The sequence below is a fragment of the Drosophila sechellia genome, chromosome 2R (assembly GCF_004382195.2).
Source record: "Drosophila sechellia strain sech25 chromosome 2R, ASM438219v1, whole genome shotgun sequence".
NCBI classification, from domain to species: domain Eukaryota; kingdom Metazoa; phylum Arthropoda; class Insecta; order Diptera; family Drosophilidae; genus Drosophila; species Drosophila sechellia.
The window spans coordinates 16,873,042-16,898,461 of record NC_045950.1 but is presented as its reverse complement, the minus strand read 5'-3'; the positions used below and the strand labels follow the sequence as shown (position 1 = coordinate 16,898,461).

At 45.5% G+C, this 25,420-nt stretch overlaps 2 protein-coding genes across 2 annotated transcripts; both read left to right on the top strand.

Annotated features, from left to right (window-relative positions):
• The first annotated feature begins 11,165 nt into the window (after positions 1-11,165).
• On the top strand, positions 11,166-13,161 carry LOC6615258 (luciferin 4-monooxygenase). The gene is made up of 4 exons (XM_002039628.2): positions 11,166-11,578; positions 11,637-11,835; positions 11,898-12,017; positions 12,076-13,161. The coding sequence occupies exons 1-4, from the start codon at positions 11,236-11,238 to the stop codon at positions 13,043-13,045; spliced, it is 1,632 nt and encodes a 543-aa protein (XP_002039664.1). The 5' UTR covers positions 11,166-11,235; the 3' UTR covers positions 13,046-13,161.
• A 182-nt stretch (positions 13,162-13,343) lies between these two features.
• On the top strand, positions 13,344-15,273 carry LOC6615257 (luciferin 4-monooxygenase). Its single transcript, XM_002039627.2, has 4 exons — positions 13,344-13,721; positions 13,791-13,983; positions 14,045-14,164; positions 14,283-15,273. Exons 1-4 carry the CDS (start codon positions 13,376-13,378, stop codon positions 15,256-15,258), a joined length of 1,635 nt encoding a protein of 544 aa, XP_002039663.1. The 5' UTR covers positions 13,344-13,375; the 3' UTR covers positions 15,259-15,273.
• The last annotated feature ends 10,147 nt before the right edge of the window (positions 15,274-25,420 follow it).

The window sequence follows — 25,420 nt, the reverse complement described above, 5'->3', positions numbered from 1 at the left end:
ACTTGTATTTGCATTTCGCTGGCTGGACTTTAACGGATGAGTTGATATGAAAAGGGGTTCCTTGGACGCCTCCGGCGCATTGGATGTCGAAAGTTTTCGTTTTCGTTTTGGGTTTTGGGTTTATTTTTTTGGGGGGCAACAAAAGTCAAGGCATCGTACCAAAGCGGAAAATGTATGCAGTGTACGTGGAGTGCAGGGTGAAATTTGTGCCCTTTTGCTGATAACAGCGATGGATCTGCCTTCGTCCTTTCGCAGGACTCGTTATTAAAAAACTTTCGGCGTGTGCGTCGCATGTTTGGTTCCGCAAGCTACTCGGTTATTTTGCTACTTACTCGTATTTTCCTAGCTCGCTGGCGAAAGTTGAAGTTCAAAATTAAAAGGATTAGCGAAGGGACGGTGGCAACGGGGCCAAAAGCAACTTTGCAGTCTATTTAGTGCTACGGTTATTTTTTCGGCACGCAAATTTGGCCAGTAAGCAAAGTTTTTTGATTGCAAACTTTCAATGTGATTGCAAGGCATTCCTTTAGTTTTGCTTTGCGCTATGAAGATGGCTGCATCTTACTGAAGGTCCCCGCCCAAGCAATTTTGTGCACCTTAAGTGGATCGGGGATTGTTCTGCCTGCTGCCAAATGAAATCTAATTCAATTTCTAATAATACCCCAAAGAGAGTGGGACATAACTTTGTCGAGACATGCTGCTTTTGTGCTGCTCGAAACTTTGTACTTTCCATACCATATGTGTGTTTTTTTTACTCTGGTCTCGGGTCTCGAAATTGAAAAGCAAAACTTGGCCTGCAGTTGAGAAAATGGAAACTGCATTTGTATACAATGCATTCGAGCTGTCCAAAGTTCAGGGTCCTTCCGAGATCCCCAGATCCTTTAGACTCTCGCTATGAGTGTGTGTGTGTCGCACCAAGCTGTCAACACATTGCCTTTGACTCCGAGCTCCGGGATTCGAATCGAGCACTTCCTTTACCGCTCCCCCGACCCTTTGTAGTTGTTTATCGGAGCGCAAAAGTTTGCGATGCAAGCTGCAAAGTTTCGGACAACTTTTCCACCTCCACCGCCTTTGTAAGCTGCAGCAGCAAAAACTATTAAAAGTGTATCGAATCATTGGAGCTATGGCTATTTTTAAGCCGAGCTTATCGAATTACTCCTGCAACATGGGGAAACAAAGAGGTAAGTTAAGTGACAAGCGTGCTTATGCCACTTCGGTGTTTCATTTGTCTATGGTGTGGATAAAGTCGCCGAGGAGAGGATAACGAATGTGGAATCACCAAACTTTAAGCAGACTTTAATGGAAATGTACTCACTTTTAATCTCTAATCTTTTCGCAACCTTTAAAGTTTTCTCAAAATCAGTTGCCAAACTGAATTTTGAAGAATTTCCATTACGCGATCGATTTGAAACTGAGTGCTTAAGATTATGTGCATTTGCTGATATAGTTTAAGGCTTGGTGAATCTAACTTTCTTTCTGTGCAAAACTGACTGCAAATCAATGACAAGTGAAAAGGTACGGAAATCGTGGCCGAAAGCATTTTGCCAGCCAACTAACTGAGCCATCCTGCAGTGGGCAGTTATGCCAGGACACGACTCCAGCAGCTTGTCGATGACTCCCCGACAACTGGCAGCCCGGAGATCCGTGGAGTAGCAAGGAGTCCGGCCGATGGGTGAGCTGGTAAACTGGTCATGTCAATGGACGCAAAGTGTCCCTGTCCCTGTGCTACGTGACTGACATTAAGTATTGTCAGGGCACCGCCTCTCGCTTTTTTCCATCTTTTCGCTAGCCACGTTTATTACTCTTGCAAAAATCATGCAAATGTCCTGGCCAGGACAGCCACGCCCCGCACCGCCCCGCTCCGGCTTATGGTCGATTTCGAGCAAAGCAAAGTGTCCTCTAATGGTAATGGGTCCTAAATGCGCCTTTCAACCTTGCCAGCTGTTGGATCCTCGATTCCCCCACCCCACCCCGGGGAGCATTCGGGAAGTGCCAAAGCGAAAATAATGTGTCAAAACATAAAAGGGGTCCAAGGAGACACTCAATTTGAGTGCCAGCCGAGACTCAAAAGTGAAGTCCACAAAACGCTTACAAGTGCCTGCAAGAGGCTACACTTTATCCTGAAGGATATGCCTATAGATTTGTCACATTAAACAAATAGCTTAAACTTCTTCCTTTGCTTTAACAATTCTGTTGGCCAGCAGAGTACGATTAAAAATCTGCAAGCTAAAAAAATCATGGAAATTTCACTTCTGCAATCTGCACCAATCAATTCGCAATCTTGGCCTCTACCACAGCAGCATTACCATTTCCAATCCCAACAAAATTTCATTTACATATTATTCAGCAATTCTCTCATTTCTTCTAGTGCAATTTTTTTTCCTCGAGCGGACTCAGCACGATTTTCAATGAGGAAAACAAATAATTTTCCTACTTTCATTTGCAGCATTTGCTCTGTAGCTGATGGTTTTGCCATTCGCTTTACGATTGCCCTTGGCGGTTCACAGTGGGAATGGTGATCAAATTGGCAAGTTTTTCGTTGAAAAATAGTTAAAATATTATTCTAAGATATTATTTTCTAAAGAAAGTATACACATTAGCCTTAAGTACGGAGATCCTTGTCCTAACTTAGTTGATAATGATATTAACCCTGCTACAAAAGCCACCAACAATTGACCTTCTAGTTTGTGACCACTTCATTAGTCGCGAGCTGATTGGAAACTTCTACCACGGTGCATTGGTTGTGACATTCCGATCCACTGCGGTGGATCCACATCCACGGCGGAGTGCTTCTTGCCAGGACGACATCGCCAGTCGCTGGAATCCTTTGCTGCTGCTGCTGCTGCTGGTGGCATTAATATGCAAAGTATGATATGCTCTTGAGCTGCGATTTGTTGCACTCGATTGGGCGAGCTTAAATTTACATGCAAATATTGAAACGCCAGCCACGTGCCACACAGCGAGTGGAGGTTTAGTAAAGGGCAAGGACGAGGGGACAGGACAAATATTTGCAGTTCATTAATGTTGTGCTAGCGAGTGTCATTGAAATTGGATTTGTCAAATGTAATCGCATTATTATTTGAGCTGTGTTTGCGGCACTAAAGGAGAAGGCCTATCTGCTTAATAAAACTACTTGGAAAAACTAGCATACACCTTATTATCAAAGGTCAAGTTAATCATGATTAATTCAAGTTTATAAACTAAGTGTTTGATAGGGTTCTTTGGGACTGAGGCCTTCTAAGTCAAAGGTGCATCTTCGACCCGTATTTGGAGTGCCCAGCACAGCACTCGCATTGCATTTCAATTAGGGGCATGTGTGTTTCCCCCCATCCTGACCCGCATGTGGCATTGTCCGCGGATGCGACCAAGTGGAAGTAGTCACCTGGCTGAGGAGCGCGTGCCTGGCGAAGTTAAGCGGCACACGACCTGCGGGCAGTGCAACAATTGTTACCTGTTGCCCGGGACACGTGTGTCCATTAATCCGCTCGATGGGCAGGGGGTGCAAAGGTGTGGAAGTCGGTGTAAAAGAGGTAAGATGCCCCTTCCGGCGGTGTCTTAATCCAAGGTGCGAAAATGCAATGAACTCGGAAAATATGCCCAGCATCAATGGATATCCATCCATTCAAATGCGTGGCATGTGCCGCTTAGCCAGGGTTTTGCCTGGCATAGGAAAGCATTTCGATACGCCCGCTCGAAGTTATTCTGCATATTGAAATATATACGAAGGCATGCGAGGCATTCGAGCGGCTCAAACTGCACTGGCTTTAAGGAGGCAGACATTAAGCAAGGAGGCGGAAGTTCATCAGGTAGTGCGCAGGATGTGCGTTGTTTACCCGCCCTGCAGCCGCACAATCGGCCAGGACCTTGCTGGCCTTAACTGGACAAAGTACGTGTAAATCCCCGGGCCCTAATGTGTTCCTCATGGCCTATTGAACGAGGCCTATGCACGGCTAATAGGATTGCCGAAACGCAGTGCTGGACTTGGCTGTGGGTCGGGGATCCTGCAGGATGCTGCGGCATGAATGGTGCGGCCAGGACGAGGAAGTTGTCTAATCTGCGAGCGCTCGCCTTACGCTTTTGTAGCTTACACTCGCATTTGCATTTGCATCTGAATGCAATTTTAATTATACAATGCCTCCGGCAGGTCCTGCCCTGCACCGTATCTGCAACCTGTCTCTGTCTTTGTCCGTGTCCGTGTGACAGTGTGTCTGTGTGTCGTTATCCTTATGTTTTATGCATGCGGCAACTGCGCGTTAACCGTTGCCGTTGCTGCCACTGCAGTTACCGGTTGCCATAGTCGACCGTTTGCCGATCTTTGTTATACCGCTGACCGGCTTCCTCTTCTCCAGTGTCGCGTGTCCTGCGTCCTTTGGCCCGTTTGCCCTTGCAAATGCATGCAAATTTAAACAGTGATTTCTGGCCATTCAATTGACATACAATTTTCCACTCACTACCAGGGCCAGAAAAGCAACCAACAGTGCTGGACAGTGGATTTCCTAGGCTCCGGTACCTCTGTTTCGCGTATCGTGCTCTTAGTACGCTTTTTACCTGAGTTAAAACAGTTTGTTTACCTGAAATCCAATTAAACAACATGCTGATCTGGTATGGGTAATATTGCAATGCATCTCCCTTAGTAATATCCCTTCACTTTATTGTTATGTGCATATGTGCATGCTTTTTATCAATTTTATTTACACTTTTGATCCTTTGTAGTCCTGAAAAGCTTATTATTATTTCATACGGGAATGGTATCAGTATAACTTTAAATAAAAGTACCAATTAAGCATTAGGTTTCCTTTGAATTTTTCAATAATTTTCAAAGTGTTCCAACTTTCACTTGATATGTTTTATCGTGGTACCCTCGTAGGAAAAATAAGGCGGAAGCTTAGCCAGCACTACACCTGCATATTCATATATCCTTGTGGAAGGAGGAGCGGGGTTGAGTTATAGCTGCGAGCGGAATGGGGAGCGTTAATCAAACGCTAATGAAAGTAAATCCTCCTTCGAGCGCTCAATTTGTTAACCCAGGTCGGGGATTGAACCGGGGAAATAGTATTATAAAAATACACAACGGTAAACTTCGCTAATTACATCAGGAGTGGAACGCAGTCGTCGTCGAGCAGCAGAGCGCAAAATAAATGGCACCACCCACACAAGGATATGCTAGGATTGGCAGGTGGGTTGTGGGTGAGGTGCTTCAGGTGGGAGTAAGCTATAACTCGTTGGCGGGCGCAAGGACATGGCGCACATGCGACTCTCGCAGGGACGTAATACCGACAAGGACACCCTGCGCCACGCGACTGTGACACATTCTCGCTTTTTTTCCCACTCGCTTTCCGTCCGGCAAACCCCACAACCCAACCTCGCTGGCATCAAACGCTTAAAAAACAGGTATTTAAAAGGAGGCGACATGTTTCTTATTTCAAGGACGACAGTCGGCACGGGTATTCAGATGTGGTCTGGACCGGGATGAGGCTGTCCGGGGAAAACGTCTCTGGCATATCGAGTTGCTGGAGAAGGAGCACATTTGTTGGACCGGAAAGTGCGGATTTTTACACAGATTCTGAAATTGGAATTTCAATTCTAGATCAACATTTGCCTTAAATTTCTTTGGAAAACACTGCATAATTTGCAATGCTAAGAAAGCGGTGCCCTAATGAAGAGAATGGATGGCCAGCCATGTCCTTGGGTTTTGGATACGAATTTCCTTAGTTGCACTGCCTGATTAATGATGGTTCCATTGGATCGAATTTGCTGCATGACTATGTGCATTGCTGTGTGCATGTGGGTGGATGTGGCAGGACCTGGGTGTTTTGGTGTGTGCACTTAACCCACTGACAGCCGCGCAGTTGGAAAAACTTTTGAGCTCTGCTCCAATTGCTTCGGCAACTTTAAATGCGTTTTTTTTTCATCGCCCTACCCTGGAAACTCTAAATGTGGGGGAGTGCTAACTTGGTGTGAAATATATATATAAATAAATATAAATCTAGTTAAGTTTGATGTTATTGTGACTTAAGTAATTTGATTTTAGCCATTATGTACCTAAAAAAAGTTGCTTAAAGCAATAATATTTCCTAGATTTCCTATATAATCATAAAATAATAATATATAATATATTTTATCTGAAAAATTCATACAAGGATACAAACAGATTCGATTCCCCAGGGTAAGGCACTCCTTTTTTTCCTGTTTTCTACGCTCCTTTTTTCATCTGGCAGAATTACTTTCGCAGTTTTTCTTTGGCTGTTAATGCTGCGTAAGGATGTTGCAGCCAGCCAGCCGAGTTGTTGCCTTTGCTCTGAGTTGCTCTGAACTGCTCTGTGTTGCACTGTATTCATTATTTATACGCAGGTCCTGGCAGTCAGAGGCTTTTTGCATTGTGTCTGGGCTAATAAAAACGCAGCAGCATCAGCAGTAGGAGCAAGTTGTATTTTCTAGTTGAATTGAATGCCTGCGGTTAGCTGCAACGTCGTCTCCAGGACGCAGGAATTGCTCCTGGCCAGCAGGACGACTCTTCCTTGTGCTGCTGAGTTTCTTCACCCTCTCTCCCCACCCCTCTGGTTCAGCTGCCTGCAAAAAGTTTGTCCTCTGGTCAGCAGTGCGTTTTGACCACGTCCATGTCTGCATCTTGTGCAGCCAATGAATTGAATTGTTGCCTTGTATTTTGTTTTTTGCTCTCTGCCTTTCGTTATGTGCTTTTGTTTATGCAGGCGAAGCATACATTTTCTAAGGTTTTAGTTTGTGGAAAATTAATTTTTTTTGTGCTTTTTTTGTATCTGTAAAGGAGCCTTCCTGCTTATGCTGTATTTGCTTTTATTATGTTTTATGTGCCGCACAGACAGCAATGAAAAGGCCAAGGGGGCGAATGCGGAAAGTTCGAGTAAAAAACCAGGAGCAAGTAAATTAAAGTTTTGTTCGTCGGTCTGTCGGCTTAAATAGCCGGCAAGTGTTTTCGCTGTCAGCTCAATTGGCCCGGAACGAGTCAAAGAGATCCGCAAATAGAAATCCAGTTCGAGATACAAGTTAAATGAAACCAACGAATACCAGCATAACTCTGGCCTCCAAAAGTGTGCCAGGCATCTTGAGCTATTTAAATGTTATTGAGCGTCTCTTATTGGTCTTTTGGTTACAATTCAAGTGCGCTGTAATTAAAATGCAATTGTTCGTCGTGCCTTTGTTGGCTAATGAGCAATTATGAGCCATCAATTGGCAGTGGCACACAAGCCTCGCGAGCTGCTAAAAACAAAGAAAATCCGCATTTTAATTGGCTTCAAAGGACACGTGCAAACACCTACGCATCCAGGACACTTTCACGAACAGAGGCGTTTAAAAAGATAGTACTTCTTTATATCAGTCACTTAATCAGTTAATTAATTTAAAAGATAAATCTTTAAGATTCTAACACATAGTTGAATTTTGTAACCTGATAAATTCATATTTTTAAGAAACTTGCTTCTTATCTATAAGAAAGCTATGCTTGCCCGCTTCTAGAATTCTGGACTCTGCTGTCCGCATAAAGAGGCGCCTCCGCGCTGCAATTCAAAAAGCGGCGACAACTGTGAATGGCTTTTGTCGATGGCCCAGGTGGCACGGTTGCCGGGCAACAATCGCAGGTGGATGCTGGGCAGGAGCCTAATCGGAAGTGGCGATTTGCCGCCCTCGTCGTTTGGCTGCTCTGCTGACTTTCGTTGGAGGCCGTCGTTAACGGGGACATTAGGTGCATATGTGCGAATTTTCTAATTAAAATTTTTGGCAACTCACTTTGCGTTGCTGGGGCAGCGACGAGCTGGTGCAAATCGCATAATGGGTTTGCTGAGGCGTTAAAGCGAGTTAGAAATCTGTAGTTAACACCCGTTTCTGAGTGCTTTGGGAAGTGAAATTAAAAATGCATGTGGAGCGCATCGTGGGGAACAATAAAAGACTGCGATAAACTATAATTGCAACTGGCTGCCACTTGTGATAAGCACATCCTGTTAAAAAGCAGGTAATCATGCTACTAAGCACACATGGGGTCAATGAAATGAATGGGTAGGATGGCTTAAATATAAAACTTCAATCTTTAAATGAGCTCTGTGAAACAGTAAGCTTTGTAGAAGAATAAAACATAAATGGCTGCTGAGAGTGGAAACTTAGAACTACTTAAGACTTTATTTTGGGATTGGAAGTATCAATTAAGAATTAGCGAGCTTAAAACCACATCTAAAAGACATAATAGCAGCTGCTCAGTAGTTTCTCCTATTGCCATGAAAGACATTAGGACAACGCTTAAATTAAATGCTTTTTATGTGCCTTTGGGGACCGAGTCCTTACCCACCACACCGCCCCACACCGCACACACATGCAGTTTGGATTGGGTGGTTCTATTCACACAGTTGACTCCATTAAAATGATGCGTAGTTTCCTCAGGGTTAAGTGTTGGCCCGCCACGCCCCCCGCCCACCAATCCTTGCTCCTTGCACCGATTTGGGCCCATGGCGAAAACGCTTTCGAATCGAGTGTGTAATTGGTTTTGTGGCCAGCACACACACATACACAAGCAGGCGACTTGGAAAGTGCAGTAAAATAGGACCTCCGTTTTCCAGGACATTCGTTATGCTTATGGGTGTGTGTTTGTCTACGGACGTGTGTGTGCGTACATGTGTGCGAACAAAAACACTCGAGAGCATCTATAAGGCGCCCTAATTAATTGTTAATGAGTCATTTGGACGGATTATTAGTGCTGTAACGATTTGTAATGACGCCTAAAACACATCTCTCACTTGTGAATTATTAAATGCCACGTTGCATAATTCCATTGGAATTATTCAGGCTGTCCTCGAATCAGCTGTACTGCCGCTTACCACCTTGAATATAATTTGAGATAATTAATTTAATTACATGCCTAATGACGTTCGAATCGTGAGTTTAAAGATACGACGTTTTAAACACTTCAATTACATCTAAAGCTGTTATAATCATCCTAAACAATTTAACTTAAGTCTTAATTACAACTAAATTTGTTGATGTTCTGCATAAGTTCTTTTAGCTTTAAGATACGTATTTTTTTACTTGATGCGCCTTGACTAAAGGATTTTAATGATGTTCGCACACTTAAGGATATTAAGTTTACTTCCTTTCAGTCTGTGTTCTTTTTTCTTCTTTTCCTCGACTTTTACTCCTGATTCTTATCTAACTGTCAACACTTTTGCGGTAAATTAAATTAAATCATAATTTCAATTACCAGAAAATCGACCACAAATGCGGCCAACGGTCATTACTCTGGCCAAAACAGAACCCCCCCTCCCCACACCTTTTTTTTAACCACCCATCTCGCCATCCCGCTCAATTCATTAACACTTCAAAGTTTTCTGCCTCGGTCGAAAGGGAATGGAAAGAGACGGGCAGATGCCAGTCGAAAGAGAGGGGGATAGCACGCAACAATACTCGAGGCGTTCGTTAATTTGTTAGATGAACAACAAGCTGCTGTCGCATCTCTAAGGTTTTTGCGGGGAGACCTCCACTCCAAACATTTCCTACAGAAAAATCTCACTGCCTCCGGGCAAACGGCAAACAATAAATAAGCGCAAAAGAGCAAGGGCTACTGTGCGAGCGGGATGGTATATATAGAGGAGCTCACCACAACCGGAAGAAACTATTGTTCCGGAAAAGTATGCCCAGCTAGTTGCGGATGGCGGAGGGAAAAAAAGCAAAAATGATTTCGTACAAACTTTTCTGTTTAGTCAATCATTTTAATTAAGTAATTTTTTTTCGCCTACTTGTCGTAAAAGTTTTAATAGACGGCCAGCGGAATGGAGTTCTCTACGTTGTTCAGGGGGGTGGATGGTAAAAAAAAAATAGACTCGTAACTGCATTTTGCGGTTAATTATAATGTTGAGCCTGATTACATTTGCCAAGTCCCCAGTTCCCCGGCTGGTGACTTTCAGTTAATTGCCGAGATTTGAAGTTAGTTAAATGTGGACCAAGTTGCTAGCAGCAGAATAGCCCTGTTTTGCTCCCAAGGCGAGATTGGGTCATAAAATGGCCATAAAAAAGTTTCGCGAAACTTTTCTTAGTCGCTGATCAGACCGCGCCACCACTTTTGCACCTCTTCAGCCAAAGCTGGTTTGTTGCACATTTCTGCCGGCCATGTAATTAATTTAGTTTATTTTTGCATCACAAGAATTTAAGTGAAATCGATGAATCCAGCTGCGGCGGCAAGCGAAATCCGAGTTTTTCACTCAGCCCGGCGAACTATCTCCAAACGCCCCGGAACTTCCGTCCGCCGATGCTGGGAAACTTTTAGTCCCGGCCTCGAATCGAAGTTTAAGCCAACACCCACCACCCATCCAGGTGGATGCACCTTGCATTTTAAGTGCCGCCCCATCACCGCCATTCCGCCCACTTGTCCTGCAGCCATACGCTTGATTTCCTAACTAAGCACGCAAATGAAGCGTGTGCCCATCAAGGATGCGACTCTATCTCTCTGCGGTTGCACATGGCAGTTATACGAATACGAGTACGGCTGCGATGCGTATATATCCATTCACCTGGCCAGACGGAGCGACGCAACAAGGACCAGGAATCGTGGCACGTGGAGACAGCCGCAGAGCAAGGATATGGCAAGGATATAGGAAATGGAGCGGACGCAGTCAGGGAGCAGAGATGGGCAAAAGTGAACGGAGCTCAAACCGTGTTTAATCGTGGAAATTATGCAATTGCCATGCAACGGCCGTGGACTGGGTTTCAACTGGCGCAGTGGTTCGAAACTATGTGAAATGGAATGAATCTAGAAGACTAAGGATTCTTATCTATTTTCCTAAAGAAACAAGCTTTCAACTGATTTTGGGGATATTATATAACCTTAGCATTAACTATTCGAATGTTTTTGCGAATCATATTTTCTAAAGCTGGAAGAGCGGCCTATGACATCCTTTTCGGGACCAATCTCAGTAACCTGGACAATCTCAGTAACCTGGACCATGGGATGCACCCCAAACTCACCTGATAATTTGGCAGCGCCAACAGTCGGCAAAGTTCATTAGGAGCGCTGCCCATGGAAGCGGGTAGAAGGTATGTGTATGTGGGCATGGAGAACGTGTCCAACTAATTAGCAGATCGAACATCTAGTTCTAGCACCTCCCCAGTGCCGACTGTATATATAGGCCAGGCCACTCTCGCCGAAACTCAGTTGATGTGTACGGAAGTCGTGTTTTGTCCAATCCATCGGCCAAAAGGAATCCAGAACGCAGAGAGAGCCAAATGGCGGCCACCAAGTACGACAGTTTCGAGAAAATATGGTCTGGGCCAAAGGACAAGGAGTACTACGGTCCGGATATGACGCTGGGCGAGGTGGCGCTGATCATCCTGCGTCTGTACTCGGACAAGGTGATGGAGGTGTATGAACCCACGGGCGAGGAGCTCACCGGTGGTCAGTTGCTGGAGCAAAGTCGTCGGTTGGCCCACGCCTTTCAACGATTGAAGCTGCAACGCGGCGATGTGGTTGGCATTTCGGCCAAAAACACCACCTATCTCACCGAAGTGGTCATCGCAGCCCTGCTGAATGGCACACCCATCAACCCACTGCATCCGGACTTTGATGCGGGTAGAAGAAGCCATATATATATTTATAAAACTAGTTAAATGTTCAACTTCATACGCAGAAACCACGGCCTACATGTTCGAGATCACGAAGCCCAAGGTGATCTTCTGCGACCTGGACAACTTCCAGACCTTGAGCGCGGTCAAAAGCAGTCTCAAGTTCAAGACGGAGATCATCCTGCTCACTGGAACTCTGCCAGGAGTGCGTAACATTCAGGATCTGCTTGCAGATGGCTGCACTGGATACGATGAGAAAACACTGTAGGTATTTCTGAAACCAGATGTTCAAAGTGAGAACTCTCAAGCTAGTCCTGATCTTCCAGCTTTGCCTGCCGCCATTTGTGTGGCGATGATACGGCCTTCATCATCACCTCCTCGGGAGTAACCGGTTTGCCAAAGGGCGTAACCCGTTCGCATCGCAGTTTGCTTAACAGTGCCAAAATGTGAGTAGAATGTGGCAAGAGCATTTGAGAAATGTGACCCCTAATGGATATTAAACAGCCCTCAGCTCTTCACCTCGGATACAGTGCTGTTCTGCTTCAGTCCGCTCTATTGGATCAGCTGCATCTTCACCCTGCTCGCTTCGCTGGTCAATGGATGTCGCAGGATCATCACCAATTGTCCTTTCAGCGTGGCGTACTTCGCAGACCTCGTGGAACGACACCAGGTTAGCTTCGTGCTCAGTGTGCCCCACCACATGGCTCTGCTGGCCAAGAGCCCCGAGAGACAGGAGTTAGCAGCCAAGATGCAGTGCGTCCAGTCCTTCGTGTGCAGTGGCTCGAAGGTACCGATGGGCATCTGGCGGCAGTTGTACGAGCTACTGGGTGCGAACAGATTCGCCGTGCTCTACGGTCTCACCGAGACCGGAGGAATCTCCAAGAATGTGGGAGGTCCACTGGGCAGCGAGGGCAAGTTGCTGCGAAATGTCCAGGTCCGTGTGGTGAACCCACACGGTCAGTCCTTGGGCCCCAACCAAACGGGCCAGATCCTGGTGAGGCTCAACCATCGCTGGGGCGGCTACTATCACAATCCGCAGGAGACCCAGGTGACCGTCACGCCCGACGGCAAGTGGCTGCTCACTGGCGATCATGGATACTTTGACGATGAGGGATGCCTGCACTTCCAGTCGCGTGACACCGATGTCTTCAAGTACAATCACTTCCCCATTTATCCCAAGCAGATCGAGGACGTGATTCTCCATCTGCCCGGAGTCCATGAAGTGGCCGTCTTCGGAATTCCCGATGAGGTGTCCACCAATCTCACAGCCTGTGCCGTGATCCGAAATGAGGATGAACTGGGTGCCAAGCTGACCGAGGCGGATGTCAAGGGAGTTGTGTCACAACATCTGAGCGATGCCTTCCACATCCGCGGAGGAGTCTTCTTTGTGGACAATCTGCCAAAGACGCAGAACAGCAAGGTGCAGCGCAGGAAGATCTGGTCGCAGTTGAGCGAGGCAACCACGCATCTGTGAGATAAGATTTGTGCTAAATATACATGCGTTGTTTATAATCGTGTTTAATAAATGTAAACACAGTGAATCATCAGAAGAACTGCAAATGAAATAAAAAAGTTTCCATGTCTGCTGGAGAGCTCGATTTGATTAGCGGGACACAGAGGCGGCTCCGACTTGCCAATGAGTAAATCAGCATCTATTTTAGTTGACACTGGCGACAAGCATCGATGTCTTGCCGTGTCCGACTAATTAACAGCTCCACTTTGTTTTCCGTACTCCCCGAGCCATATAAAACCCAAATGAGTCGCAATAAAGCACTTATTCGATCGCCGGGCGTTGGAAAGCACTATGAGCTGTGAGGTGCACTACGATGCCGCTTCGCGGACTTGGTTTGGACCGCGTGGCAAGGACTTCTACGGTCCGGAGATGACCCTGGGCGAGGTCATCATGCGCGTGCTGCAGATCAACGCCGATCAGGTGATGCAAACCTGCGATCCCACGGGCCAGGAGCTCACCGGAGCCCAGCTGGCTCAGCAGAGTGCCCGCATCGCACAGGCCTTCAAGAGATTGGGTCTGCGGAGGGGCGATGTCGTTGGCATATCGGCCAATAATTCGACGTATCTAACCAGTGTGATAATTGCGGCTCTGCTCCGTGGCATCCCTATCAATCCACTGCATCCGGAGTTTACTGAGGGTGAGAACCAAAACTCCCATACTTACTTTAGTATGTTTACTATCATGATGTTCTTAAATTCCTTCTCAGAGACTGTCAAATACATGTACGACATTACCGAGCCAAGGGTTATCTTCTGCGATGTAGAGAACTACCATATAATAAAGACGGTCAATGGAAAACTAAAAAGCCCGGCCAAGATCTTTCTGGTCAATGGAAAATTAGAAGGAGTGCTTGACATAAGTGTGCTCCTTAATGATGATGATTGCATTACAGCAGCCGCGTAAGTTTCTGTGTACTTCGCGATGAACTAAATCCATTCTAATTATTTTTCCTAATTTTAGGTATCCTTGTCCAAAACTACATGGCGATCACACCGCATTAATTGTGTGCTCCTCGGGAACCACGGGAATGCCAAAAGGCGTCACCCGATCCCATCGAAGTTTACTCTGTAATTGCAAGAAGTATGTTTTCATTTAACTATGACTTCATATCTTAATGATTAAATTTCTAAGCAATTAAAACGATTAGTATATCTATTTAATTATTAATAAAATGATCAATAATTCTATCTCCTTACAGTCCGAACACCTACACCCGGGATAGCGTGCTGCTGTCGTTCAGTCCCCTCTACTGGATATCGGGAACCATAATTCTTCTGGCCTCGCTCCTCAACGGCTGTCGTCGTATAATCACCAATCGTCCATACAGTGTGGAGTACCTGCTCCAACTGGTGGCGAGACACAAGGTGACCTTCCTGTTCCTGGCCTCCCATCAGATTGCCCTGCTCTCCAAGCATGACAGTGATGTGATGGAACTAAAGGCCCAGCTCCAATCCATACGGGTTCTGATTGGAGCTGGATCCAAAGTGTGCAAGGCGGTGTCTCGCAGGATGTACGAGTTGATTGGTAACCAGAGATTCGTTGTGGGCTACGGGCTGTCCGAGATGGGCGGACTGAGCAAAAACGTGGGTGGACCAGTGGGTTGCGATGGCAAGGTCATGCGGAATGTGGAGTTGCGGGTGCTGGACAAACTGAAGATGCCACTTGGCATCAATGAAGTGGGCATCATCTACGCTCGTTTGCGGTTCAAGTGGGACGGTTACTACCGAAACCCGGATGCCACTCGAAGAGCCCTCAGCTCCGACGGCATGTGGTTCCGCACGGGAGACATCGGTTACCTTGACAGCGAGGGCTATCTGTACATCCAGACCCGTGACACCGACGTCTTCAAGTTCAACAACTTCCAGATCTATCCCGAGCAGATCGAGGAGTTCATCCTCAGGTTGCCCGGCGTCAGTGAGACCTGTGTCTTCGGCATACCCGACGAGGTGACCACCAATCTCACGGCCTGTGCCGTAGTCCGCACCAAAAGTCCGGAAGGCGAACGCCTTACGGCGGATCACATTCGAAACATTGTGGAGCGACACTTGAGCGGAGCCTACCACATTCGGGGAGGTGTGTATTTCCTCGACAGTCTGCCAAAAACACCCAATGATAAACTGCAGAGGCGAAAGGTGCTGGGCCTCGTACAGCAGCTCGAACTTAAAGCTGAATAAAAAATAGTTACCACATCTTTTCAACTTCTTACCTCGAAATGCTTTTAAAAATTGATGCATTTTCTAGATTGATTATTTTTAAAAGCAAAGCACTACACTCTCCACTTCAAACCACTGTGCTTTCTTACAGGCTACTGGCTAACTAATGTCGGCAACTCAATGAATTCTAATCGAGATTCAAATTGTAAAAGCCCTGTCTAAAGGCTTTCGAGGAAGGGGTCTTGGACTTGGATACTATCCTTGTGGAGGGGGAGGGGAGGTCCTGGGTCCTATTGGCAGTGCCAATGACAAGCAATTTGTTATTTGTGGCACCCCTGCGGCTGCGACTCCAGTTGCCGGGGCGTAAAAACATCGACTCAGTCAGATATTCAACATAAAATGAATTGAAAAATTAAAATTGCAATATGCAAGGGCCAATGGGCTGTGGGCAATGGTCAGTGGGCTATGGAGGGTGATGGACAAAACATACATATTTTATTGGTTTCTGTTTCTGTTTGGGGTTTTTAGGACTTTCTGAATCGAAGCCAGTCTGCACATTTTCGACATTTGACAAATTCCGGAATGAAATGCTCGACAAAACACGATTCAATTTGCCTTTGCCCCTTTCCACACGAGTGGCACAAATAGCGTAATATGACCAGTTAGCGGGGGAGGAGAGGGGAGAGGAGACTAAGCCCTATAGCCACATGGTCCTGTCGGATCGGCTCCTGCTCCGGTCTCATTCCGGATCCGAATCCGAATCTGTGTGGCCGTCTGCATTCTGCAACTAATGCGGATTATCCCGGGGCTTTGCAAACTGCACCCAAGGTGTAAATTTGTGTGCCAGGGATTTGCATGACCAACGAATAACTGAATGAATCAAGGCAGGAATAAGTTGGTGAGTGAATGAATGAGTGGGTAAGTGAATGGACGCGCTAAGGCCAAGTGAGTTGCTTAACAATTTCCGCTTAGAGGATAAGGCAAAAGAAGGTCAGCAGACCAGTCTTCTAAGCCTCTTTCGTTTCCTAATTTCGAAGGATTCGGCTCTGCTGGAATTCCTCAAGCCATACCTAACTGGAAAATAAACGATTTACATAAATTAAGTGCAGTTGTGTATCCCATTTCCCAATTTAAAAAGTTCGAAAAAGATTAGCCTGGCTAAATCTATCGAGAAGTGATGATGAATTCGAAATGTTTTCCTTTTTTGTTTTGTCCAACTGATGCGAAAGTATGACGACAAATTTTAACGATTTAAAAACTAGCAAATATTTCATTGACAATTGTTAGGCAACTGCAACCGCAGTTGCGAGTGCATTTAAGCATGTGTGTTGCGCATTTTATTTGCCTTGTGCATTTGGCAAACATTGCCATGAAACAAAAAGCTGGAATTTATGCTTTAAATTTTCATCAAGGAAACGCGCAGCATATGGAAATATGCAAACAGGAGCTGCCACACAACAAACAACAATAACTGTACAGAAAGTGCAACAACAATACACACCAGCACACCGAACCCACTCAACCCGACCGAACTGGGAATTTAGATAAGTTCCTGCCCCAGCCCCTCTCCACGCTGACTGGTAATCAAACAAACATTTTCGGTGCTGCCCAGGGTGGATCTACGAAAAAAAGGGAGAGCGCTCACGGGATATCCCGCATATGTCCTGCGACACGGAACATGTCCTGCGCCTCGATCGCCGAGCTCTCGCACATCTGCCGTGCGTTGATTTCGCCTCCTCGGAGGGTTGAAATGTTTGCCCAGCTCATAGTGGTGGCAACTATTGGTGGCAGACAGCAGTTGTCCGTTACTTTCGATGCCACTCACTGAGCACCTGGACTATGGGAGTTGGGAAATCTACTGGCAACAGCCCTCATTTCGCTGCAAATGAAATTAGGAACTTGTTTCTTATCATGTCGATGGGATGGTGGGATAACAATAAATTACTGAGCAATTACAACTGATCAACTCAAAAGAACTTCACTGTGTATATGAATATGCACTGTTTTAAAGCTTATTTAAAAGTTGTTTTATATACTATTATTTCTCACACACCACCTAAGTTGCCTCTGACACGTGCCACATCGCCTGTAAAAACCACAGTTGGTGCTCGGGATACGGGTGGCTGCATTGCAAATGCTCTGCGGTGTGGTAATATTTAACTAAGTTAGCACTGCTCAGGGGTCCTGACTCAGGGGCCACATTCAAATCAACTTTGGGTCCATGCAATTTTTATGCCCCGCCCCCATGAGCCACCGCCCACATCCCTGCGTTGGGCCTACACGTGCATCTGACTTGTGGTCACCGGCCAGGATTCCCCAAAGTCCGAGTCGCCCCAAGTGTGGGTGTTGGGTCATCCTGCCGCTGGACAGCGACATCTCGCCCGTGTTTGTCGCTTAATAAAATGTGTGTTTTTGTTGCCTTGCGGTTGCCTATGCGCCTGCCACGCCCACCACACTGCGCATACATTAAGCGCGCCCTTTGTGGGTAGCTTTTATGCGATCTCCCGGTGTCGACCTGCTGCGGCGTCTGCTTTTATCTGCTCAATGCGCTCGAGCGTGCCCCGGCTGCCAATGAGGCATAAATTCTTGATTTCACGCAGTTTTGATTGATGGCAAAGGATGTGTGAAAAATATCCCCACACACGTTAAAAAAGAAGGTGGAAATGGTGAGTTTTGTAATATAATATAAATAACAAGGTGTATATTACATATGCTTAATATTCTGGTGCTTTAATAAAGTTATAAATATGCAATATATTATAATAATATATAATATAATATTTTGATTTAATTTAGTTAAATAGTTCTCTGTGCATGCAGGGGAAGCCCGTGAAAGATGCTGGCTCGGAAGTTGAGGGCTTTGGCGAGGCTCCTGAAAATCCCCGAAAACGACAAAAACACATAATATTACAATCGGATTCGATGTGAAAGCTGCGGGCCCCAAAAGATAAACGCCACAAAACTTATCCTCACACAATAGAATCCAAAATTCACGTATATTTTGTGTGTTCGTGTGACAAAAGTAGAAATGATAAGATTTGAATGGAAAAGGTGCATTCCAAAGTATTTAATACGTGTTCACATCCTGGATTAGATAAGCCAAAGAAAACATTTGCAAAATTTTAGAAATATAAATGCCGAACCTTAAATGCTCTACAATAAAAAACCTTTACTGAGAGTGAGTATAGTATTTATATATTTATTATTAGCATACCTCTGAATCCTAACTCCATAGAAATAAAGTTGATGTCCTGAATTTCCGTACTAATGATTTCTTCGGCCGGCGGACGTGAGGATCTGCAGCTGTTGTGCTGACATTTATTTCCTTGGGACAGGAAGCCCACAACCGGAAAACTTTTTTAGCCCGAATGCTAGCACAAGGAGAGCAACAAGAGTATCGGTGGTATATGGTAGTTGGGAAAAAGGACGCGTGTCCTAACGCCTGCCAGCCGTCTGTCTGGCCACGCTTCGCGGCGCCTACGCAGAATATGGCAGGCGGAGGGGTGGGATCCTTCGGGGGAATAGGTGCCAGGATAAGGGTTGGACGCGCTAGGTCCTTGGGGGTGGGGTGGCGAGGAGGTCTTGGCACACGCCGCTGGCGTCTCAGTTGAGCGCTTCTTGGTCAGGGCCCACTGAATGATAGTTCACTTTTCATCGCAGATAGGGAAATATATAAATAAGCATTCACGAATGGCAGATCCATCCCCGCCACTGCAGCCTCTTTTCCCATTTGCCTCTCCGGCCAGCAGTTTGTTCTCTCCTCTTGTATGGATTATAATTTCTGAAGACACGCAATCGCACGCCCACAAAACGCCCACGTTTGGACCTCAACTTTACACTATAAAAAATAATCATATATATTCATACAAGCTTTACATGTATTTTATATACATCACTTTGTGGGCTTTTGAGATACTTATAGAATTAAATAATATTTACACTTAGCTAAACTGACTTCTTGAGGCGCCTTGAACTTGAACTCCTCGATCTTAATTTGCTGTGTACCAGGAAAATTCATCATTAAATTACGTCTGAGCAGAGAAATTGTATGAGGCAGAAGCCGTCGCAGCAGAAAAAGTTGGCGAAATCATTTATCCTGCCGCCGGACGAAGGCTGTTGAATGGAGCGAAATTTTCATGGAAAACTCCTTATTGCTAGCTGCCATGTTTGTCTTGCAATGCGAGTGAAAAACAAACGCCCACCCGCCTGCCACGCCCACCCATTCCGGGTACGCAGCTTAGTTCATTTGCCCGCAGAAAAATAAGCTTGCCTTTGCTGTATTTAAGCAAATATTTGATATGCTCCAGAACGCTGCGATGCAGCACGGCAAACGCTGAAAGCTTAAAGCATAAATCAATATTTGTCACAGCAAATGGGGAGCACATCGCTCATGATCGCATAGCGGACTTGAAAATATATTAAAAAAAAGAAAAATGCGGAAATGGAGGGGTTTTTGGGGCTGCCCGATAAGATAGGCCAGGTGGAGTTCGAGCTCGAGATGGGCAAACAATCGGGGTCGTCTGATAAGGCATTATGGCTCTTCAAGCTGAGCCATTTACAAATGAACTCCTCGAACAAACATTTAAGGTATGCGGAGCCATTGGGTCTTGTATGGAAATTAAACCCTATTCTCTCCATTCACTTTTATTTGCTTGCAACAAACATATTTTTTCAGCGCGGCAAAAAGGTATTGCATTTTTATTGCAGTCTGCATAAAAGAGAACGTGGGAAACCAGTTTTTTCCCTATTTAATCTATAATAACTTTCTGATTGCGATGATTCGCGGTAAAAAGCGAAATAAAAAGGATATAAAACGTGTGCACAACTTTAATTCATTTTCACCCAATCAAAATTACATTTTCATTACGCGTAACAGCATTGGATTCGAAATCGTTTTTTATTTATTTTTTGACAACTTAAACTACTGCCAGAAAAAAAAGTGTTATGTAAATAACTTTCTGAACATGCAATAGGTTTGTTTAACTTCAAAAAAATAATGGCCAATCGACCAATAAAATGTTTACCAACAAAAATTCAATTTCTCGCCTTCTCATTTAAGCAGGAAAAGAAATAATAAATATAAAATAAAATATAGGCAATTGTGAATAATGTCAATGCGTTTAAATTGTTTAAGTACTACTCAGTAAAGAAAAAAAGGTTCTATATCAATCAACTTTCGTATAAAAACTCACAGCAAACAATTGAGGCACATTTACAGCTATCGAAAAAGATTATTTGTTATGATTACGGACATTTTTTTTTTTTTGATCTGAAACACACAGTTTGGAAGGGTTAACTAAGGCTGCACTTAAGTTGGCTTGGCAGCCGAGCATCTAAATTACATGGCCCACTGGCTGGCTAGCTGGCCAGATCCTGGCTTATATCCGCTTCTGGCCATCTGGCTGCACTGGCTCAGTGCTGCAGCTACATTCAATTAATTTTACACGATGTAGCGAAAATCCAGCCCAGAAACATGAAAGAATATCCAGGGGGGGCGGTTGGAACGGAGAGCTAACGATAATTTTCCAACAGAAAGGACGAGAGCGGCAGGATGTCAGCAGGCCAGGGGAAGGCGGGAAGTTTAAAGCAAAAACTACGTTGTAATAACATTTTAACGATATTAGCACGAAAAATGTGGCCCGGCATACAAAAGCGGAAAGTGGAAAGCTTAACGATGCTAAACGAGTGCAGTCTGTGCGTGTGCGAGTGCGACAAAGAGGGCCAGATGGAGCGAGAGAGAGCGGCGAAAGGATGCGACACTCACGCTCTCACACTTTCTTTGCTACGCACACACACACACACATGTAAAGCGAAGGCTGTTAGCTTCTCTTTTGCGGCTGCCAAAGAAATCTACAGCGCAAATTGTTCAAATATTTTGGCTTTGCCACGCACACAAGCACATCCAGTCCCGCCCCCTCAAGCCCCCCCAATGCCACCACATTTCTTTTCGCTGCTGGACAGAACAACGGATGGTAGGGGGGATGGGGCCGGGGGGTAAACATTGTTCAAATGCAGCGAGTTGTTACATAATCCTCGCTGCCTCCGAAAACATATGTTATTGCACAGAACGCGCTCCCTCTGACCCCCTCCCCCAAAAAACCCCCCACCAGACATCCTCCAAAGCCCGCCAATCCCTCGTCCCCCCTTTTATACCAGCCGCATAATGGCAAAGTGAAAAGAATTTTGCTTTCGGCGGCCTTCTTAAAGCGCCAACTCGCGAGCTGCCATGGTATTACATGCCGCAGCATAAATACATTTATACACTAAAAATAAAACATTTAAAATCGGTACCACTTTTAAATTTTACCTAAATAAATGCTTAACCGATAGATCATATGTAGTTCCCATGAATAACCACTTGGGAATTATAAGCATTTGTTGTACAGTGCAATTTTCTACTTCATTTCACACTTAAAAGCTGGACAGACTTTGTTAAGTGTTCGCTGTCGCCCAGTGCCGCTAGCCCCCCACACCCCCCTTTTATCCTTTCACCGTTGTGCACCCACAACATCTCTATCTCTTTCGCCACATGGCCATCTCACTTACTCATTCGGGATGCGTGCGCCCGAGTTTATGCAATGTTTTTTCGCTTGTTTCGCGGCACTGTCAACAGTTTTATTCCGTCCACCCGCCGCCCATCGCCTATATCCTTCCACTTTTCGCGGTCTTCCATTCTTTTGACTTGTTAATATAAGGCAGGCGCCATCGCCGCATTGTTGTTCTTGCAGATAGGCCAGCTCCGCTCTGTTGGTCCACACTTATAAATTGTGTGATTTACCCCCAGCGCCAGTTTAAACAACAATGTGCGTCAAGTGAAGCATGTGCATGAGTGCGAGTCCTTCGTCCTGAGAGTGCGTCTGTGTGTGTGTGTGTGAGTGAGGCGTTAAAACAAAAGTCAACAAAGCCGCTCCTCCACTGTGTCTGTATGTGTGCGTGTAAGCTACTAAAATAGTAAATTATGAGAGTGCACACAGAGGCAGCCGCAGCAGCTGCAGCAGGAACAACAACGTGCGGCCGGGGCAGGATGCATCCACCGCTCTAGACAAACATGAGCGCGTTGCATACTTATGTGGGCGCCAAGTGCCTTTGAACTTTGCCCTCAGCATTGGCTATGACTTAATAAGCAGCCAGCCCACTCGCGAGCAAGGACATCCATGGTAATCCCACAGCTTGCTAAGGCGGATAAACACGCTGCGGTCAAGTCAGAGAGAAAGGTGGCATGTGCGACAAAAAGGGCAGATTTTCTCAAAGAAAATATAAACTTTGAGGACAAACAATAGGCGTATTAAGCTGTTTAACAAGTACTTGAGCAGCCGTAGGAAAGTAAAACAAATCCGTTTAAATATCTTAAGTTCTTTTAAAGAAAATCTACTTAATAAAGCACCACAAGCGCGATGCAGTTTCACTCGTTCAACGCCAAGTTGAAGTAAAGTACCTAAAGTCATGTATACCAACGCCTTTATGTTCACAGACCCTCCATTCAAAGTTGAATCAGACGAATTAGCTAATGCTTGTTTGCTGCGAAGTCTTTGAAAAGCCTTTGACCACGCGCTCAATAGAACCGCAGCAGCAACAGCAGCAGCAGCAGCAGCAGCAGCAACAACTGCAGCACCAGCACCAGCAGCAGCAACAGCAAGTGCAACAATGTCAATGCACTGCGCTGCTGATAAGAGTTGCAGCTGCAAGTTTAGAGTTTCTGCTGGTTCCGCCGCCACGAACATCCAACTCAAGGTAAACAAGCGGGCTGCCAGCGACTTGTTGCTATCTTCTATCTTTCTCTGCCAGTCGCGATTTCGATTTCGCTACGTCGGTCGGTCGTTAAATTATTTTCTTTACTGCTGCCGCGTGCTCTTCACTTCTACTGCTGCTGATGCGCCTTCTGATGACACAGACGCGGCGATAACGAAGGCAGCTCCGCAAAAAAAAAGCTGAGCCAGCACCAAGTGCAACTTGAGGCGCCTGCGGAGGCGTCGGGTTTCCGCCGCTTCGATCCGCCGAGCTATCGAATATTTACCCATACTCCTTATACCGACGATTTCCGCAAACTTGGCACTTCGAAAGGTGAATTTCAGACTGTCAAATACAGAAGTTAATCACTTCGCGATCTGCGGCGTCTCTCTTTCGCGCGCTGCCCCACAGAAACTTCGCCGGTGACTCACGACATCCGAGAGTGTTGGTTATTGTTTTCTTTTCACAGATAGCTCTTTGAAGTCATGCTGCAAATATGCCGCAGAAACCGAGCTAAGCTGACTCTTTCTTTTCTAAATGAACTCTTAATTTAGTCATCTACTTCTCATTCTTCCCAAGAGCGTTTCATTCAGAAAAACCCTTTATCACTAAAACTTGTATTATGAGAGCTTTGAATTTTGGTATGTAGCACTTTTTTAATCTGTTGCATAACTTCTGAAAGTTTGCTGATTATCACGAAGGGCATAGCTAAGTTACAACGGCACTATCGACATACTTGCAGCCATACGGCTGCATCCACGTTATCTACTAGTATTATGAGCCTTTGGACTAGCCGATTTGAGTATGCCTTAGATAACAGCGATAGTTAAATGCCACTCAAGTTGGCTTGCCCCATTAATCATCAACAGCGCGCACGAATAGAAACCTATAGAAACCCCATTTGTCAAAATAAATCCAGAGTTCTTTCGACACTGGCCCACTGAACAGTATCGCAATCCAATCATCCATTGTGCCAGTTCGATAACATTCGACTGTGGGCAAACGAAGTTATGCATAGGTAAGGTTATGAACTCCAGAAGCGATGCGCCATTAGTTCGGTCTATAAATAGCCAGCAAATGCATGTGCTCATAAATTTCAGCAGTGCAGCATATCGAATAATGCTCGACTTAATTACACATGGGGGTAACAATAGCAATGCAGGGGTGCAGACAGCTGGCAGACGACGCGACTCGCAGTGGCACAAATGCACTTAAGTTTTCTTCGCTCATCGCTCTGCTTTTTTTTCGGGGAGGAAGTCGTGGCATAAGGCACACATCACTGCCACCGAAAAGAGGGATGTATACCCGTAGTACCTATGTGCTATATGGGATTGAGCTATGGAACAGGCAGAACAAAACTTGATGTGCATAACTCAAGAAACTGAGGCAAATATCCTTTTTGAAGTGTCGAGAAATACAGTTTGGCTCAGTCAGTTATGTTGCTTTCTTAATGTATATTACTATATATTGTGTGAACTTCTCAAGGCAGGCAGAACTCAGGTAAATCACGGCATCTGCAACCCTTAGCAAGTGCTCACTGTACGGCAATTGCATTGTAGCTCGCGCCAAAGTCTGGCAGCTGCCGTCTAGATTTCGGGCCTCAGTCTCAGCATCCAAATCTCAACCGGAATCCTTCGCAGATGCAGGACTCATTCGCTCAGTCAATGCTCATTGGGCTCTGGGGATAATTGCTGCCAAACGACGTGACATTTCTCCCTGACAATCCTTTGTGCATTCTGCCCGGCATTTCGACTCATTCTTCTCCGTCATCTGTAGCTCGGTTGTAGTTGTAGTTGCAGTCATACTAGTACTTACTATGGTTGTTGTTGTTGTTTTTGTTATTGTCATGCCGTGCAAATTCAGGCAGCTCGACAAACAGAATGGAAGACAGACACAATTTATGTTTGTTCGAGCGGTGACGAAGGAAGTGAAGCTACACTGAGAAAAAAGATGTTAGTTGTATGAGTTTTAGTTTCCAAGATGTAAGCCTTGCAACTTATAGTTCTTAGAAATATTCTTAGGATATGATCACACTTGCATGGTATTTATAAATTGCACATCTATGTAACAACCATATGGTGTTACTTGCAACTAAACAGGACACACTTCTCTCAGTGTCCTTTTATGGCAGCTGCGCCGGCTGAACTGAGCTGAGCTGCGAGGCTCGTGCATTTCGTTAACGTGACAAAAATACATTGATTACATTTTTTTTAGCTGCACTCGACTCGGGGATCTGCGTTTTTGGGCTCTAAGAGCTGGGATCCGGTAACTGGGAGCTGGAAAACTGGGTACTGGGTACTGGGAACTGGGACCTGGGCGCACGTCCGCACACTTGGCACATTTGTCAGGGCGACGCCGCCATGTAAACATCTTGCACGTAGGATTCGGGGTCCTTTTGCATCCTGGCTGGATGGCACGACAACTAGTTGTAGTTGGAATCGGAGTCCTCGTGCTG

Coding starts and splice junctions, on each gene's coding strand:
- LOC6615257 (XM_002039627.2), top strand. CDS start 13,376: ATGAGCTGTGAGGTGCACTACGATGCCGCTTCGCGGACTTGGTTTGGA. Junction 13,984..14,044: donor GATTGCATTACAGCAGCCGC/GTAAGTTTCTGT, acceptor TCCTAATTTTAG/GTATCCTTGTCCAAAACTAC. Junction 14,165..14,282: donor TTACTCTGTAATTGCAAGAA/GTATGTTTTCAT, acceptor ATCTCCTTACAG/TCCGAACACCTACACCCGGG.
- LOC6615258 (XM_002039628.2), top strand. CDS start 11,236: ATGGCGGCCACCAAGTACGACAGTTTCGAGAAAATATGGTCTGGGCCA. Junction 11,579..11,636: donor GCATCCGGACTTTGATGCGG/GTAGAAGAAGCC, acceptor CTTCATACGCAG/AAACCACGGCCTACATGTTC. Junction 11,836..11,897: donor GGATACGATGAGAAAACACT/GTAGGTATTTCT, acceptor CTGATCTTCCAG/CTTTGCCTGCCGCCATTTGT.